The following is an 18,854-nucleotide window of genomic DNA, read 5'->3' on the forward strand; positions in this document are numbered from 1 at the left end:
CATCATTTATTTATCTGTCACCTCAAAATTGTTTTACCCCAAACTGAAAGTGTTTATTAATTCAGTATTTTGAACATTGTATGTTATAACATGTAGACTATAATAATAGAATATGGTTAAAACTACTACTGTATGTATTCCTACTATACATAAATGTAGATGCACATCAAAGTGAACAATTGTGACTTAAAGATTAGGAAAAAGTCAAGCAAGCAAAATAGCTCAGTAGGTAAAGGTTCTTGCTGCACAGCATGACTACCTGAGTTCCATCAGTGGGACTCACAAGGTAAAAGGAAAGACAGATTCCTACAAGTTGTCTACTGACCTTCATATGTGTTCCATGGCACTCCCACCCAAATAAATAAATAAATGTATGTAAAAAATGCTTAAGAACATTATGAAAAAGTCATGTGTGGTGACACACCTTTGTCTTCCCAGCAGTTGGGAAATGGACACAGGTAGATGATGAATTTGAGGCCAGCCTGGACTACATAATGAGAACCTGCCTTAAAATAGAACAACAGGGCAGGCAAGATGGCTTGGTGGGTAAAGACATTTGCTGCCAAGCCTGACCACCTGAGTTTGATCCCAGGACCCATACGATGGAAGGAGAGAATCTTCTATAGCAAGTTGTCCTCCGACCTCCACATGTACAGTGTGGAACAGGCAAGCATACATACACCAAATAAATACATATAAAAAACTAAACAAAAAATTATGGAAATTATAGTGGTCTTTCACTAATGAAAGTAATCATTGACATCTGATATTCAAAGGCAACACGAATTTTCTATTATTTGAGTTTTCTGTTTGGAAAACATATCCAGGCTGTATTACAAAGGTCACAATTGCTTGAGTAAGGATCCAGTGTGGATCACACTATGCCTTTCAGTGGGTGGGAAGCAAATGAAACTAATCTGCATAAGCAAGATTTGGTCCCTGGATGGAGAGAGAATCTTACTCAGAGAAGCACATCTGGCAAAGTTTATTCAATAGTCTCTCATTAACCACTGTGTGTAAGACATTAATATAATGTGTACACAGCTATTACATGCATTTAATAATTTTTTAAAAATCTGGTTTATCAGTATATATTAGGATAAGTCGGATACCCTGCTAAAATAGCCAAAGAAAGCAAAGGTCCAACTTTTAAATTAGCCATGTGGTGGTATTTTGAAAGAATAAAAAGCTCTCAAAAGGATAAACAGTCTTGAAGGTTCAAAAGGGACTATAACAATATAGATACATTTTGCAATATCCACTTTGGTGACAGCCCATGGATTTTGAATTCATTGTATGAATGAGTGTTGGTACTTACCTTTGCATTATACATGGGATTCAAAATTTCAATGAAATTAAGATTGCAAAAAATTTTAGGTGGAGACAATTAGCATTTAAAAATATTTTAAACCAAATTTGAAGTACCATCTCCAAAACAGCAATATGAAAAAATTAGAAATGTGTGTCGTTCAAAAAGAAGTAATCATTTATTTAGGTTTGTATTTGGTTCATCCATTGCGAGTAGGCATCAGTCACAGGTAGTGATTTAAAAGTAACTTACTTAAAAATAAGTGAGACTTCAACTCCATAGTTATAATAACCACATTTCAAGTGCTTGGTGGGCACATGGGACTGTGTGATATCAGACACCAGTTTAGAAAATTCAATTGAGTGGCAGAGACTGACAAAGGAATATTGAATAGTCATTACATTACTGATTGTACTCAAATTAGACAAAATGTTAAGTGAAAAAGAAACAAATTATATGAGTCATACACACACACACACACACACACACACACAAACACACACCTGAAACAAAAGGATTGCTCTGGGCAGGCTCTGGGGAATCAAAGGTTCCTAGGACTTGTTTCCTGCTTTCAGGAGCTCATTGTCCAATAGAAGACAGATAAGAATATAGTATGTGCATTGCCATATCGCTGTGCTCAGACAGAAATCTAAGACCTGTTGAGTCTGTGGTAAAGCAAGTGCCATCCAAACCGAAGCCATCTGTTCTGACCTAGAAAAAGGAATCAGGAAGACAGCCCAGAGGAAGCCTGGCTTGACCTGAGAGCCATCACGAAAGATGCCTGCTAGGTAGTCTGGGGGGTGGGGGTAGAAGAGAAGACAGGTGGTCATTTGATGGGGAGCTGGCTGAGCATTATTTAAGGTTCAAGCCTTGCTTGGGTTTGTACCGTTAGAGTTTACAACTTTCTAAATTCTTTTTGATCTGAATTATACCACTAATGTGATTTCAGAAAAGCATGAAGATGTAAATGGAAGCATGGTGTGTTAAGGGGGTCTGAGTCCAGTGGCAAGAAATAGGTCCTCTGCCCTGAGAGCAAATCTGTACTTAACCCCACAGAGAATGTGACAGCCAATGGAAGATCCTAAACAGGAACTTAGGAGCAAAGATCAGAAGGATATAAATCACTTAGGAGTTAGAGTTTTCTGGGATTATACTGTCTTAAAAATCTGTGATATGAGCATGTTTATTTATATATTTGAAAAACTGCATTATCTGCTGTCTTTTCATGATATATTTGTCAACACTTTGTGGTCATTTTGCATTACTGGTTAATGGAAAAAGGCAATTATGATATGAGATATTAACTGTTGAATTCTTTTCTTATACCAGGCGCAGTTTCAAGAACTTTACATGTGTTAATTAATTTCATCCTTACAAGTCACATGAGGTGAGGTAGCTCTTCCAAACTACCCCTATGTTGCTGTTAAAGAAGTTGAGGCATTGAGAGGTAAATAAGTTTGTTCAGCAGTAGAAAGACATGGAGTTGGAGAAACAGGAGGTGAGGGCAGCCAAACCTCAGAAGCCCAATTTTCCTTTTATTGCATTATTTTGTAATTACATTTTTGCCCATTCGCTTCAGTTTGCTCTAATTACAGTTTGGAATATTTGGTTTTCCTGATCTTAGGAAAGACTCCACTTCAGATTGAACAGATACGAAGAGGTCTGAGTTTGAAGGCATCCAAAAGATTAACCCCAGATATCTGAACATTATGCACACTCATTGCTTTAAGGCTCAGATATCTCTTAATCAGAACACAGTCTCATACTGCTAGATGTTTAATACATGTTTGTAGAATGAATGAATGATGTATTAGGTATTCCATCTTTTAAAAATATTACATTTTATTCTGTCTATTCAGATGATTTGAGGAATGGAAAGACGTCTCAGTGGCTAAGATCACTGACTGCTCTGACAGAACAAATGTTTGGTTCCCAGCACCCACATGGAGGCTAACAACTGTGTGTAACTTCAGTTCTAGGGAATTTGATGCCCGCTTCTGGCCTCCAGGGACATTGCATGCACCTAATGCACTTCCATACGTGCAGGTAAAACACTCATACACATAAAATAAAAATAAATAAATTTGGGGGGTGGAGAGATGGCCCGGGGTTAAGAGCAGAGGACCTAGGTTCCATTCTCAGCATCCACATAGCAGCTAACAACTGTCCTTAAGTTCAGTTCCAAGAGATCTGACTCCTTCTTCTGGCCTCCATGGGCATTGCATACATGTGGTGCACTTATATACATACAGGCAAAACACTCATATAAATAAAATTAAAAAAACTTTTTTAAAATTATTTGCCAGAAAATTAGCTATTTCATTTGTTTTCAAAAATAAGAATCAGAAGAAATAGAAATCATTTTGTTAAAAAATCCAATCATGTAAAAGTATTATTCTTCAGGTATTTCAGATAGTAAAAAAATTAATACTTTTTTTTTTGTCTTTTTGAGACAGGGTCTCCCTGTAGCCCCAGCTGTCCTGGAACTCACTATGTAGACCAGGCTGGCCTTGAACTCACAACTCTCCGCCTGCCTCTGCCTCCCAAGTGCTAGGATTAAAGGCGTGCGCCACACACCCGGCTAAAAAATTAATACTTTATCACCAATATTATCGATGATGATTAGATTCCAGGACAGAATGCTGCTAATCCTTACTTAAGCAGTCAAAGTAATGATGCTGAAGTAATTTAGCATTAGATGAGAAAGCAGGACACTTACAGGTAAAGGGCAGGGTAACATGGAGGTATGCTTCTAAGGACACAAGCCCAGGGCTAAATGTGGATTTAGGAAGCGGGAATTCTGCCTGAGAAGTACAGATCATCTTTGCCTTCGCTATTCACTAGGGCTGATACAAACACTTGTAAGGGAAAGTAGCTAGCACAGTGTGTAACAGAACAAAACAGCATTCCAAGATGTAGCCAGTCATTCATTTCTCTGAGGAAGATAAGGTCTGAGAATGAGGAAGAACCTAAAAGGCATGTTCAATACCAGGAGCTGAAAAAGAGCCTGACTACATTTCCACAATTAAAAACACCCAAACAATTCTTGTCTTTTTTCATAAAATGAGTATTTGATTGAGAAGGCCTTAATTATCAATTTAATTTCAGTTTAAAAATAAGTCAACAACTAAAGTTTCGAGACAGTCTTACTGTGAAGACGAGACTGCCCTCATACTCAGAAATCCACCTGCCCCTGCCTTCTGAGTGATGGCATTAAAAGTGTGTACCATAATGAACAGCTCACAGTGTAGTTTTGATAGAGAAATATTGATTTATAGAAGCTTGCTTGGTCTAGTCAGCCTATCTAGAGTCTCTTGTTTTAGGAAGATCAGTTCTTCTTCATCTAGCAGCAATCAGTTGCCAACAATCCTTTAGATAAGATTGAGGGAATGCTGGGGGTACTGACAACACAGTGGGCAGTAACAGGGATGACAGAGTATATGGGCTCCAGTGTGTGTTTTGGGGTGGGGGTCGGCTATGGGAGGGTGCCGGTGGGGATGGGGGTATAAAGATGATTAAGATTGTTTGAGATTTCTGTATGAAATACACAAAAAAATCAATTTTAAAAAAGCTTGCTTAAACCCTTTAAGCATTTAAATATGAATTATCCACTTTATTAAATATGAATTATACACTTTAATCTTTGTGTGTCTGAATACTTGGAATAATTAAAAGTGTTTAAAAAAGCACTAAGTTAACAATGGTACATGCCTATAATTTCAGCATTGGAGAGATAGAGGCAGGAGAATCAAGGAGATCATAGGAGAATCACTATTTAGCCTAGGACTACATAGTGAGGCCCTGCTTTAAAAGAAGAAATTCTCTCTCTCTCTCTCTCTCTCTCTCTCTCTCTCTCTCTCTCTCTCTCTCTCTCCACACAAACACACAATCTCTTTTGATAACAAAAAACATATTAATGTTGACATATAATGAAATAATTATCTAAAACTTATGGCTATCAAAATAATACACCAAGAAAATGATTGCATCTACTCTTCATTTTTTTTTCTATTTTTTTTCCCTAATGAGACTCTAGGCAGGTCTCCAGTGTCCCCGAGCTTTTCTGTTGTTGTAGCTGATTACAATAGGTGCCCGTGTTGTCATTTTACATTATAAACTTCAAAACTAGGGGTTCCTTTTGAGGCGTGCATGTGTGAGTGTGTGGTGTACATGCAAGTGTGTGTCCATGTTCATATGCTCATGTGTGCTCAGAAGCTAAAGCTTGTTCCTTTGAGACAGGCTCTCTCACTGAACCTGGAGCAAAGCTGGAGGTCAGGAGGCTCCAGCAGTCCCCCCATTTGGGGTCCCTACAGTGCTGGTGTTATAGGCAGATATGGCCAGGTCTAGCTTTTGTTATACATGGGTGCGTGCTGGGGACTTGAACTCATGTCCCTGTGCTTGCACAGCAAATGCTCTTACCCATGGAACTAGCTTCAAAATTAGATTTTTAACTATAAAAGTAATAACATACTTGGGGGAAATAGTACACAAGAAAATAGAAAGTAAAATATGAATGTTCCCTTCGTGCCAGTTCCACTCTTAAGTTATTACCTGTGGGCCTACACAAATACTCATCTGTATATATACTCACCTGTGTACATTGAATGATATTTTATGTTTTTTTGTTCACGGTGGTTTTTAAAAGTAAGTTGATGAGGCTGGAGATAGCTCAGCAGTTAAGAGCACTGGCTGCTCTTGCAGAGGACCTGGGTTCAGTTCCCAGCACCTACATGGTGGCTAACAGCCATCTAACAACTCCAGTTCCAGGGAATCTGACACTCTCTTATGGGCTCTTCAGCACTGCATGCACATGGTGCACTTACATACATGCAGCAAAGCACTCATATACATAAAGTAAAAATAAATAAAATATTTAAAAGTCAGGTGGCAGCGTATTTCCAAATTTATATTTATTTATTTTTCTTTATTTTGTGTGTGTGCACACACATATTTCAAGTGCCACATCATATGTGCGGAGACCAGAGGACAGCTTGTGGGAACTGGTTCTCTCCTCCAATCATTTGGGTTCCAGGGATTGAATTCAGATTGTTGGGCTTGGTGGCAAGAATCATTTCTCGTTGGGTCATGTCACTGGCTCTCCAGACATATTTATTAAAAGGAGATGTGAGCACCTACTATGTGCCAAGCAATGACAACTCTAGGGATACTTCAGTAACCAAGGAAATCCAACTTTCATAGAGTTTCCTTGTTCAATATGTGAACTTCTAATGTGTTCCCCATATGTATGGGTTATGCATCCATGGATTCAACTGAGACCTGAAAAATATTCAGAAAAAAATAGCATCTGTACTGAACTTGTACAGACTTTTTTCTTGTCATTCTTCTGTAAAAAAAAAGAATATATATATCCACATATATATATATAGTCTATTGCTTTGTTTACATAGTATTTGCATTGTATTCAGTATTATAAGCAATCCAGAGGTGACTTGAAGTATGTGGGAGAGGTTGGGGCAAGACCCTGGGTTCAATCTTTAGAATGAATGAATGAATGAATGAATATCCAAGGAGAATGGCCTCTGCTATCTGCACACTGTTTCATTTTTGTCTGAGCTTTGGTACTGGGGAACCAATTCCTGGTCCTGAACCAATTCCCCATGAGTACTGAATGGTAACTCTATATCTGTTTTCCTTAGTTCCAGCCTTGCTGCTTGGAATGAGCATCTTTAAGTAAAACATACATTTGTGCTAGTATGTCTACAGAGTAATATGAAAACATGTTATTTTTAACAGTGTAGGGATATGTGCATTTTATAGCTGAAATAGGAATTGGAAAACTGCTTCCAGAAATGGTTACCATTATGCCAGGAAATAATGTCTGCCCGAGTCTTCTAAAATTGAGTGGTATGAGCTCTCAACACTTGGTTAACAGAAGTGTTGGATCACAACATTTTTAGCTTTGATTTACATCTATTCTCTTCCTAAATGATTGGACAACTGTTTTGTTTTATTTCTGCTAGTCAGTGTTTATTTATAGACTTTGCCCAATTTTCTGTTGTGATGTTCTCTTACTGATTCACAAATGCTCTTTATATGATATAGCTATTCTGCTGCATGTACTATAAATGTTCCCCTCAGTTTGCAGAAGCCAGTGTGTTTTTTAATCTCAATTTATAATGTCCTTAGCTACAGAAGTTTGAAAATGTTTATGTAGTTTAAACTGTCATTTTTGAATAGTTTCTGGGTTTTATCATACTTAGAAAGGCCTTCCTTACCAAGCTCATATCTTTTTTTGCATTTACATTTTTTAACTTTTGATGCTTCATGACATCATTTTGTGTATAAGCTGGCATAGCAGTCCAATTACTTTTTGTTAAAATGTCAATTTGCTTGGTGTACTATTTTCATAGAAGAAAAAATTAGACCCAACTAAAATATTGAATAATGCTTATTATGTGTGTTATTCATTCATTTAGAATGATGTATTGAAGAAGGTATAAAAAAGCAGGAAAGGGGCCAGAGAGATGGCTCAGAGGTTAAGAGCATGTACTGCTCTTGTAGAAGACTGGATTGGATCCCAGTACCTACACTGTGTAGGTCCCAGCAGCTTGTAGTTCCAGCTCCAGCAGATTTGACCTTCGCAGGCACTGTATTCACATGCATAACGCCCCCCCCACATAAACACATAATTAAAAATAAAACTTAAAAATACAGGGAGACATTTAATTTAAAGTAATAAAGCCTGATCCAAAACTTTTATGTAATACCTCAAGTATCTAGAAAAATGTGTCATCGTAGTTTGATTCTCCATTGCTGTGACAAAACACTCTGACCAATACCAACTTGGAGAGGACAGGGGAAAGGGTTTATTCAGCTTACATCTCCCAGGTCACAGTTCATCAGGGAGCCCAAGGTAGAATCTCAGGGCAGGAACCTGGAAGCAGGAGCTGGAGCACAGGCCATGGATGAACGCTGCTTGCTGGCTTGCTCCCCTGGGCCCTGCTCAGCCTGTTTTCTTATGCAGCACAGGCCCACCTGCCCAGGGGTGGCACTACCCACAGTGGGCTAGGCCCTCCCACATCGCTCAACAATCAAGAAGGTGCCCCATGGACATGGCCAGTCCAATGAAAGCAATTCCCCAGTTGAGGCTCCCTCAACCCGGGTGTGTCAACTAACGCTGTCCAGCACATGTGTATACAGGAAAATGGGAATAAATTTGGCAAAATCTTGAAAACAGTATCACAAGCCATTAGGACTCAAAGTGGATTGTCTTTTTTTTTTGCCTCTTAATGTTTTCTTCAACAAGTATTCTTACTTTTATTTATAACCATGAATTGCTGAAAAGAAGCATAACTATTGAACACACACAAAATCAAGGATAACACAGGCAAAGCTACAATAAGAATCTCACTTCGTCCTTACCATTTGGATGAAAAGGAATTGTTATAAATTTCACAACTGGAGGAGCAAGGTTGTACTCTGGTGTAAAATTTATTGTCAGTTGGAAAACTAATCCTGTAATATAGAAATAAACAGTTACGCAAGTGTCATGTTTAGCTCTACCCCAATTAATACTGGAAGTCTCCTATGAGAAAGCCTCCCATGAATGTTTTTTCTTTTAAAAGTAATTTCATTTTTCTTAAAAATTGCACTACATTGTGTGTGTGCGTGTGTGTGTGTGTGTGTGTGTGTGTGTGTGTGTGTGTCTGTAGTGAACATGTGCCGTAGTGCATGTGAAGGTCAAAGGATGACTTACTGGACAGTTCTATCTCCCAGTGATGGAACTCAGGTCATCAGGCTTGGCAGCAAGTACTCTTACCTGCTAAACCATCCTGCAAACCCACTCCCTGTGGGTTTCTTAAATTGCTTCACAGTGTATCGATCCTTCTGGATTGTAGACCAGACCTTTTCCAACCTAATGGCACCAGGTTTTAGCATCTTTCCCCTGCAGTTCTGTCCATCACTACCTCTGTCCTCCTCACATTGCCCTTCCTGTAAATCTCATTCTGGCTGAACTCACCCTTCCCAGAACCTGCAGCAGCATTTCTTGGCTATAAGCATGAATTTCCTTCTTTTGAACCTGGGGAACTCTCACGTGTTCTTCAGAATTCAACAGAGACATCACTTCCTTAGAAGACTCTAGACTCCTGAAGGCAGAATGGGCTTATCCTTTTCTCTTTGCCATTCTCTCCCAATCCACAGCAGCACAGTTATGTTTTAGTGTCATTATCAGTTAAAGACTCTAGACTCCTGAAGGCAGAATGGGCTTATCTTCTCTTTGCTATTCTCTCCCAATCCACAGCAGCACAGTTATGTTTTAGTGTCATTATCAGTTCACACGTTGTCTTACCTACTTCACTCAAAGAATTTCTATTTAATAAATGATTGAAATGACACATGGCTATTAAGGTTCAGAGTGGACCAGTTCTTGAGAATTTTGCTTATAGTAATTTGGGAGAATTCACGAAGGGAAAAATGAGAAGTAACTACGGAAGGTGGAAGCCAACAGGAGCTTTGGGAAGGTATTCTCTGATCTGGTGGAGGATGGTTACATGTTCTCAATTCATATGCTTTACCGAGTTTGCTTCTCATAAAGGTAATAACATGAGGGCTGGGAATATGGCTCAGAGCACTCACCTAACATATTCGAGGCCCTGGGTTTGATCCCCAACAACACACACACACACACACACACACACACACACACACACACAAATACTGGTTAAAAGGCAGATTGTTTTTGAAAACACAAACCATGACAAATTGAATTCCGTAGTCCTGCAATCTCAGCTTCCCATTTCATCAGATCTTCACTTACAGGTGAAGCAGTAATACCTTTTAATTAAAAACAAACTACAATCAAACTAAAGTATTATTTATTACAGTTTGAAAATCAGAAAATAGTTTACACTGAATGCAGTATCTCAACTTTTTTCTTGATGGGTTTATTTGTTGACACGTCTAAGTGTGTAAGGTGCCAGGAAACATAAAATAGTAAATTTAAAATAAATTCCAAGTGTGAAAATCACAAGTGGGACTCTAATGAGGACTGAGGTGTGTATCTTACAGCATCTGTATAAGCCTGAGATATTTATAACTCAAATTAGAAAAGAAGGAAATAGTTGGGAAGCACATGTTTCCTGAAAGCTTTTAAAGACTATTTGGATATCAAATGGACAGGGGGTAAGAACATTTTCATTGAGAAAAAAATCCATGATTACTTTTGTATATAAAAATTAACTTTTCCTACACTTAAGTGTTGCTCCAATGGAGAGTCAAGAATTGAAAACCTTATCAATTGTGCTGAATCTATTTAAATAATCCAGAAAATTATATCTGAGCAAACACAGTGATTAAGAATGTTAGGTGCTGGTCTTTCTACATTACTCATACTAATACAGCCCATCAATCATTGAATTCTATTTTGCCAGAGAATGACCAAATTCAGACTGAACAGAAACATTATTTAACTCAGAGTCCATGCCTCTGAGAGGTTTCCTGATAAATATTTTTTTCCCCAAACATCTCCAGTGAGGGCTTTTTTCTATTCTTTTTGCAATACATTTTTAGTAAGAATGAAAACAGAACATGGTGTTCTGGACCTCCAGTGATAGCACCTGTCAGTAGCATCCATTGGCTCCTGCTCTGGATGGCTGTATTTCTGGAGTTTTCCTGCTCATTTATTTTTCCATCATCCAAAAATTAGAGTATGGCACAAATGAACACGAATTACTTCACTGGTGGCATTTGGGACAAAGCTGTTACTTTTATCAGCATTAAAATTACAAGGCAAAGGTATTTGTATCTTGTGCTGGTAAAAAAAAAATCAAATCACTACATAGTAAACTAAAAACAAAGGGTTGGAAAACACTGTAATGAATCCTGGGGTCAAGTCTATACTGAATCTTTCTGAGTTTTCATTTCCTGGTAGGAAAAAAAACTATTTAGCTTATGATATTAATAAATGTAAATCTGCACCTTGAAGTCATTACCAGACATACTCTGATACTCAGGCTTAATTTCACAATAAATTTCTCAGTACAGTGTACTTAAAATTGTTATCTATTACTTCTTTGAAAGAATAGCTATTATTCTGGGATAGATTTGTTAAATAACAACACTTTAGAGAGAAAGTGGATTCAATTAAATTATGATTTGCAGAATAAATATGGATTAAATTACTTCTTGAACGCCATTACCTATTGAAACAGATCTGTCCACATCCCTGCACTTACCTCATAGTTGTTGTGGTACAACTCCTTATTTAAGTCTCTTTCCAGCAGGGCATAAGCTCTGCAGTGCAGGGTAGGGCAGCGGAGTCGGTCACTTGTCGTCAAGCATTCTCAGATTGAGATCTCGGGTCACCCTCCTACATCTAAGAAAGGTTACTTGCTTCCCAGAATCGCGGAATGCCCTCAAGATAAATAACTTCTAAGTTTAGGATTTAACAGTGACTTTCTTTTCCACCTGTGACTCTTCCAAACGAGGACGTCCAGAAGGAAGACGGGGGCCTTTCTCAGGTGTCGTGTGCCACTGCAGTGCCGGCCCACAACCCCAAGACAAACTTGGGGTACCAACTGAGAAGCGTGGCAAGAGCTGACTCTTCCAAACGAGGACGTCCAGAAAGAAGACGGGGGCCTTTCTCACGTGTCGTGTGCCACTGCAGTGCCAGCCCACAACCCCAAGACAAACTTGGGGTACCAACTGAGAAGCGTGGCAAGAGGAAGTGGAAAGGGTAGGAGACTGCAGCGCTATCAAGATCTCTTTCTACCTCACAGGTGTGAGGCTGCGTCAGCTCAGCTGGACAAAGCAAATCGGTTGCCAAGCAACAAGCATCGGTGGGACAGTAGGGAGGAGGTGGGAGGTTGCCGCCTGTCATCCAATCAGCGACAGGACTGCAGGCCACAGCAGCCAATCTATGAACAGTTTCACTTGGAAAGGCCAATGAAGTTGGGGCGTTCAAGATGACACCCTAGCCCTTCAGTCCCCCAGCGAGGCTGGGATGCCACTAGTGTAAGGGTCTACCTTGGGGTCCCGGGACCTGGCGTGTAAATCGCAAAAGCCTGTCATGAATGTCTGTCCAAAATGATCCTGGTAGGTGCCAGAGCTGCTTATCACCCAGCTGCCCTATTCCAAAGACATTCGAAACTCAGATTTCTAAAACGAAAATCATTCTTGCTTCCCTCGCTTCCTCTGTCCCAATTTGTTCACCTCTTTTCCAGGCCAGAAAGCTAAACTCCTCCTCTTCGTGGTTCACACACACTTACCAAACTCCACCCAAGTTCACACCTTTGTTTAGATACAGAACATCTTCGCGTTGTATTGCCTGCCTCCTAATATAAACTAATGATTACGTGATTCCTTGCTTAAAGTACTTCAAGGGACCCGGGTCTCCTCCCCAAGCTCATCCTGTCCCCATCTTCAGCATTTTAAACGTGGACTGGCGTCTCCTACGTCAGTATTGTTTCTCTAACCGGCTTTCATACTTGAGACACCCTGCTCATTGAACTGCATGCTTTTTCCTGTGTATACCAACTTGTCTGACCCAGTCTCCTCTCTACCTGGATTTCCTTCCTCTTCTCTATTTGATCAGCTCATATCTCTGAAGCATCTAAATGACTTCTCAAAGCCTTCCTGGTTGATTGTGTTTCATTTAACCTCAGTTAATCTTTGCATTTTATTGCATCACCACTGCCACCACCATCATTGTCTTCCCCTGTAGAATATAAATGGTGACATGTTTATTCATCACTGAATTCCCTGTCCTAAACACATGACTCAGATGAGGCATCGGTATGTGCTGGTTGAATTGGACTGAGCAGGACGAAAGGTTTGGGAGAGAGAGTGGCGGGGGGCTGGTGAAAGTCCTAGACACAAGTTGACAAGGAGAGCAAGAGGTTTCACAGAGCTGTGCAGAACTGATTGATCTTGGGGAGCTTAGTCAGTCCCTTGGCCTATAATGGCCAAAGTCTAGAAGACAAGGACACAGAGACAGGGCCATGGAGCCAGGCTGCTCCCTGTTGAGAACAAGAGTCAACAGAGCTGAGGAGCTTTAGGACTGCAGGAAGCACAGATTATGAGCAGAAACTCTGGGCCACCAAAAGGAAGGTAAAGGAAATGAGGAAGACCCCACAGCTGGAGGACCCGAGGAGACAGACACGTTAGACCATGTAGAACCATTCTGAGAATGGAATTCTTTGAAAAAACAGAGCCTCTTGACAATCAGCCTGTGTGAACTTGGCACTGTTGTGCTTGGAAGTGCTTCTAAATGTGATCAATGTTCTACTAACTGGCTGGCCAGCAACCTGCAGCTCTATCATTAGCTTAATTCCTGGCTTAAGGAAGATGCACTTTGGTTATAGAGACTTCTGATCTAAAAGAGGGTTGAGGCTTTGGTGGAGAGAAGGAGCAAGAGGAAGTGTATGCCTATGCATGCATGCCTATGTGCATATATGTGTGCATGTGTTTGTGTTTAGCATCTGACACATATGTAACAACTGAGTAAGTTTGTTTCCTACAGTTAATGGTATCAGCTGTTTATACTGGAGTCATTTGAAGCTGGAAACTTGTAAGCAGAGGTCTCTCCAAAAATAGCCTTGTCTGCGTGGCATCACTTTCTTTTTATTAAAGCAAATGTTAGTTTTAATGCCTTGCAGGTATCATTGATGTCATAATCATATCACATCTCCTAAGCTATGCCCGTCTTATTGGAGTCGTCAGACTTGTTGTATTTGTTTGGGGGATAAAGAAAATCAAAATCAGGAAAATAAATCCCCAAAATCATTCTACTATCTTAATTTAATATTTGGTGGTAAAAAGCAGGTGCTCACAGGACAGACCTGGGTTGTATCTCAGCATATTTGTGACTTACTAGCCTTCATAAACATTCTTGGAGAAGTTGGCTCCACTATACTTACAGTTTCTCATCTGTTACATGAGCTTGCAGGGACATGGTGTCCTGACCTCCGTCTCCCCCTTATAAGAGCTTGGGTATCTGTGGTATTTCCTGGAATTGTTTATCACAAGGACTTCCTCCTGATTCTGAGAAAAGTACACCCTGACCCAAAACTAGCCTTACAGTCAGGTGATCATGGGAATGCCCAATTATCATGTGCCCTGACTCCACCTCCTTTACTGAAAAGGTATTTAAACCCTTGTCTCAAGCAATAAAGAGAGTCCTTCCTCCCACTCCATGATGGTGTGATTGTTTGTTCAATCCTGACGCCCTCTGCCCAGAATACTCGGAGCTTGACGTGCTGGCATGGCATGAGCTAATGGTAACACTTGGAGGGTCATTGTGAGAAACAAGAGAAATAATTCCTACCTGATGAAGAGTAAATCAACACTTGACATGAGCTGGGCATTGTGTTAAGTGCTTTGTGGGAATTTCACCCTCCAAGAAAAGTGTAGGAAGTAGGTGCTCATGATTTGAGTTTACAGATGAGGAACACTGGGGCACAGAGACACTAAATAATTGACAATTGGAATGCAGCAGAGCCAGGGTTCAAACCTAGGGTATCTAGCTCTGTCACCCTTGTTCCTACTGCAAGGCTTACTGCCATACACTGTTCCATGTTCTAACAAGTGAGCGCTCTGTGTTTCTTTAACAGATTTCTGCTACCAGTGGTTGGTGACAGTAACTGCATCTGTGTTTCTGCTTTTGTTGACTGTTTGGCAGCATTTCTACCTGTTAACTTTCTGAGCGTCTTTTCCACCAAAGTGTCTATCCAGGAACGATAGACCACTTCTGTTTGAAATGTTGTGCCCATCTATACATTTGGTACTAAAGGTGTATTCTGTCATTTCTTGTGCATTATCCATCCATTCATTTTCTTGTTCATTATCCATGGAGAGATGGCTTAGCGGTTAAAAGCACTGGCTGCTCTTGCAGAGGCCAAGGTTCAGTTCCCAGTACCACATGTTGGCTAACAACCTTCAGTAATTCCGGCTCCAGGGGATCCAACACCATCTTCTGGTCTCCTCAGGCATTGCGGGACACAAGTGCACTTACATATATGCTAGCAAAACATTCACACACGTAAAATAAATAAAAATTTAACCCAACATACTACTGGAAAAATGAACAGCAGACCCCAATTCTATCCAAAGGAATACTGACAATGGATTGTCGTAGATGAGGAAGAGCTGTTTGTGTTTTTCCCCCAGGTGCTGAACTGATATTGCACAGAAGCAAAAGAGGTTTTGGAATAACAGCAGCTATCATTAGCATAGCCATCATTTCTACTGCTGCCATCGCTGCTAGCATCGCCTGTCTCAGACTGCGGTTACAGCTTCCACAGTTGAGAAGTTAGTGAAGTCCTGCAAACTTAGAACTCAGTGTAACATACAACTTGGACTCATGAACTTAAATCAACAAACTGCCTTGTTACAAGAACAAGTTGATGCCCTTTGGGCTATGTAACAGCTAACATGCTCTCATTTCTTTCATCATATTTGTGTTACCCATTACCATGTACAAAATGCCTCCAATACTGTAAAACAATTGAATGCCTTTCTTACCTTTGCAAATTTTACTAAGGTTCTTACTTAACAAATTGTATCCATTATTGAAACCAGGGTCCCTGCCATATCAGCAGAAAGATGATGGAGTACCATGGTAAGAACTGGAGGATGGACACAGAGGTGGACAGGCTCCTTATCACTGACTGTCAATTTCATACTCATTATGATCTTTGTGTTTTTGGGTCTTGTGTAGAAAGCTCAGAGGAATTTAATCCCGACAAACTGTTACCCCACAAGTCCTTTTAAGTTTTCACACAACCATACAGATGTCCCACAGGTGTGGCCTCAGATGCTACACAAAAGATGAAGGTATTCTCAATGACGGGCAACTTTCTGTGAGAGGGCTCCCGCCTAAGACAGGGAAGAGGTCTCCCAGTGACGGGTAAGGGTGACCCCTCCGGAACGACCTAAGACAGAGTTACCTTCCTTAGAAAAAAAAAATTGGCATTTGCCAGTGTTGGCAGGTGCAGGGACATGGCGTCCTGACCTCTGCCTCCCCCTTGTAAGAGCTTGGGTATCTGTGGTATTTCCTGGAATTGTTTATCACAAGGACTTTCTCCTGATTCTGAGAAAAGGTGCACCTGACCCAAAAACTAGCCTTACAGACAGGAGATCCCAATATCATGTGTCCTGACTCCACCTCCTCTACTGAAAAAGTATTTAAACTCTTGTCTCAAACAATAAAGTCACAGTCGAAGTCCTTCCTCCCACTTCATGATGGTGTGATTGTTTGTTCAATCCTGACGCCCTCTGCCCAGAATACTCGGAGCTTGACGTGCTGGCATGGCATGAGCTAATGGTAACACTTGGAGGGTCATTGTGAGAAACAAGAGAAATAATTCCTACCTGATGAAGAGTAAATCAACACTTGACATGAGCTGGGCATTGTGTTAAGTGCTTTGTGGGAATTTCACCCTCCAAGAAAAGTGTAGGAAGTAGGTGCTCATGATTTGAGTTTACAGATGAGGAACACTGGGGCACAGAGACACTAAATAATTGACAATTGGAATGCAGCAGAGCCAGGGTTCAAACCTAGGGTATCTAGCTCTGTCACCCTTGTTCCTACTGCAAGGCTTACTGCCATACACTGTTCCATGTTCTAACAAGTGAGCGCTCTGTGTTTCTTTAACAGATTTCTGCTACCAGTGGTTGGTGACAGTAACTGCATCTGTGTTTCTGCTTTTGTTGACTGTTTGGCAGCATTTCTACCTGTTAACTTTCTGAGCGTCTTTTCCACCAAAGTGTCTATCCAGGAAAGATAGACCACTTCTGTTTGAAATGTTGTGCCCATCTATACATTTGGTACTAAAGGTGTATTCTGTCATTTCTTGTGCATTATCCATCCATTCATTTTCTTGTTCATTATCCATGGAGAGATGGCTTAGCGGTTAAAAGCACTGGCTGCTCTTGCAGAGGCCAAGGTTCAGTTCCCAGTACCACATGTTGGCTAACAACCTTCAGTAATTCCGGCTCCAGGGGATCCAACACACCATCTTCTGGTCTCCTCAGGCATTGCGGGACACGAGTGCACTTACATATACGCTAGCAAAACATTCACACATGTAAAATAAATAAAAATTTAACCCAACATACTACTGGAAAAATGAACAGCACATCTTCTGGTCTCCTCAGGCATTGCGGGACACAAGTGCACTTACATATATGCTAGCAAAACATTCACACACGTAAAATAAATAAAAATTTAACCCAACATACTACTGGAAAAATGAACAGCAGACCCCAATTCTATCCAAAGGAATACTGACAATGGATTGCTGTAGATGAGGAACAGCTGACCCTCCTGGAACAGGGACCTCTGGCTGACTAGATTTACCAGAAGGGCAGACAGGGGGGAATGGATGAGGGGGCTGACAACACAGTGGACAGTGACGGGGATGGCAGAGTATGGAGCCTCTAGTGGGAGAGGAAGGCTGTCTATCTGACGAGTTTGTATTCATGCTCAGATGCCGAGGAGCTCAGAAGGTGGGCGACTGTGACCAGTGATAGTCATGTATATAGATATTAGAAATGCATGTGAAAACGTCTCAATGTCAATTGCTTTGGAATGAATTCTTCTGTATGAAAAAAAAAAGTTGTGCTGTAAAGTATTCCTTGAGAAATGTTTATAATTCTATGAGAATGTAAATAGTTTCACAGTAATTGTTTTTCAGTTAGAATATTCTAACTTAATTGCAGCACAGTCTCTTTAATTTCTTGTTCATTAATTTTTAACTAACTTCATAAAAGAATAAGAATAAAAAAAACTGAAAAAAAAATTGTTTCTGACTTCTGCAACTTATGAAAAATAGCACCCTGTATATTACTCAAAAATGCTTACCAACTAGTAAATGATTAATTTTATGTAGTCATTTAGTTCTTTCATCCTTTCAAGTGGAGCGTAGATTTAAACAGGTCTTACTGCTTTTCAGGTTTTCATTCACAGCTTTTCCTCCTGAAAATGGGCCTAGAGGTTTGAAAGGAGTTTTCTTTTTTACTTTCATGATAGGCAGAATTATAAAAAAAGAACTTGCAAGATCTATAATCTTTGCTCCATCCTCAGTATTGTGGAGTGATGGATTTTGTTTCTGTGGTTAGGTTATATGGGGTATTTGCCTTCGAGAGGCTTTCTGGGTGAGCCTGACAGAGTCAGGTGAGCCCTAATGTGACTAAGATCTTCTACAAGTTAGTGATTCAGAGGATGCTGGAGACCCATGTGCAGGCTGTAGCTGGTTTTGAACATGGAAGAGGCTGTAAAATAGTCTGACTTTTGAAGGTTTGTATACACTTTGCTGGGTGAGCATCTCTAATCCCCCCAAAATCTGATATCTAAAATGCACCAAAGTCTGAAACTATTTGAGCCTCATGCTGGCACTCAAAAATGATCTGATTTTGGAACCCTTCACATTTTGGAGTTTTGGATTAGGGAGGCTCAATTTGTATTTTGGATTGCATCAATAGAGAACTAATCTAACTTTTTATCCAGAGGACATAGGTGCTGACAAAGGCAAGTGTATGGCAGAAAGTTGGTCAGCCACTGAGCTGTGTTTACCCTGATTTACTG

The 18,854-nt window shown here is 40.2% G+C and overlaps 1 protein-coding gene across 1 annotated transcript in view; it reads right to left on the minus strand.

Annotated features, from left to right (window-relative positions):
* Positions 1–12,149, minus strand: part of Ube2u (ubiquitin conjugating enzyme E2 U) — a 64,487-nt gene extending 52,338 nt beyond the window's left edge. The window contains exons 1-3 of the mRNA XM_017797624.1: positions 11,972–12,149; positions 10,025–10,105; positions 8,693–8,785 (exon numbers count right to left, since the gene is read on the minus strand). Coding sequence (XP_017653113.1) covers positions 8,693–8,785; positions 10,025–10,105; positions 11,972–12,149 — 352 coding nt within the window. The remainder of the gene's footprint in view (positions 1–8,692; positions 8,786–10,024; positions 10,106–11,971) is intronic.
* Between the last annotated feature and the right edge of the window lie 6,705 nt (positions 12,150–18,854).

This window comes from Nannospalax galili, unplaced genomic scaffold (genome assembly GCF_000622305.1).
Source record: "Nannospalax galili isolate Female #2095 unplaced genomic scaffold, S.galili_v1.0 scaffold553, whole genome shotgun sequence".
Lineage (NCBI taxonomy): Eukaryota > Metazoa > Chordata > Mammalia > Rodentia > Spalacidae > Nannospalax > Nannospalax galili.